Raw genomic sequence first — 706 nt, forward strand, 5'->3', positions numbered from 1 at the left:
GGCGTGCGCGCATGCCCGTGACACAGAGGGAAGTGCGGCGTGGAGGGGTGCTGGGTGGTGCCTGCATTGACTTGGTGTGCGGGGGGGCTGCGCGGCCCGCGACGGCATGTGCATGTATAACTGTTTGTGTGCGTGGGCGGGTGTTTGTGTGCATGAGTGCGTGCGTGCGTGCGTGTGTTTTGCGTGCGCTTGAAGCGTGGTTGTTTTAGCGTGGGGCAACTGCGCGCTGCTGTAAAGGGCTTGCTGGCGTTTGGGCATGAGCGCGCGGCGGTCAATCGGATCATTGGCTGGCATGGGTTGGCGGCGCGCATGGGGGCGTGCGCTGCGTGGCTCCCGAGGGGTGGTCCACGCGTTGAGTGGCTGCCCGACTCAAGTTCATTCCAGCTCCCGAGTCCCAAACTCTGACGCTGGACCGCGCGCCATGCGACACCCCCCCCCCCCCAAAAACCTGGCCGCAGCTCGAGTCGCGGCAGCTGGTGGTGGCCGCCATCGCCGCGGAGGAGGCGGAGCGGCGCGCGGCAGCGGCGGGCGCGGCGGGGCCGGCGGAGGAGGGGGACATTGACACCGACGATGACGAGGCCGACACGGCCTTTGATGAGTGGAAGGTGCGGGCTGGGGCCCTGGCCGCGGCGTGGTTGGTGCTGTGGTTGTGTTTTTGTGTGTATGCGTGTGTGTGTATGCGTGTGTGTGTGTGTGGGGGGGGGGG

General features: G+C 67.4%; 1 protein-coding gene across 1 annotated transcript in view; it reads left to right on the plus strand.

The window, feature by feature from the left end:
* Positions 1-11: 11 nt before the first annotated feature.
* MNEG_14558 (microfibrillar-associated protein 1) overlaps positions 12-706 on the plus strand; it is a gene marked incomplete at both ends in the record, with an annotated part of 3,581 nt that continues 2,886 nt past the window's right edge. The window contains 2 exons of the mRNA XM_014036970.1: positions 12-32; positions 459-605. Of these exons, the coding sequence (XP_013892424.1) occupies positions 12-32; positions 459-605 (168 nt within the window). The remainder of the gene's footprint in view (positions 33-458; positions 606-706) is intronic.

The sequence above is a fragment of the Monoraphidium neglectum genome (assembly GCF_000611645.1).
Source record: "Monoraphidium neglectum strain SAG 48.87 unplaced genomic scaffold scaffold04580, whole genome shotgun sequence".
NCBI classification, from domain to species: Eukaryota; Viridiplantae; Chlorophyta; class Chlorophyceae; order Sphaeropleales; family Selenastraceae; genus Monoraphidium; species Monoraphidium neglectum.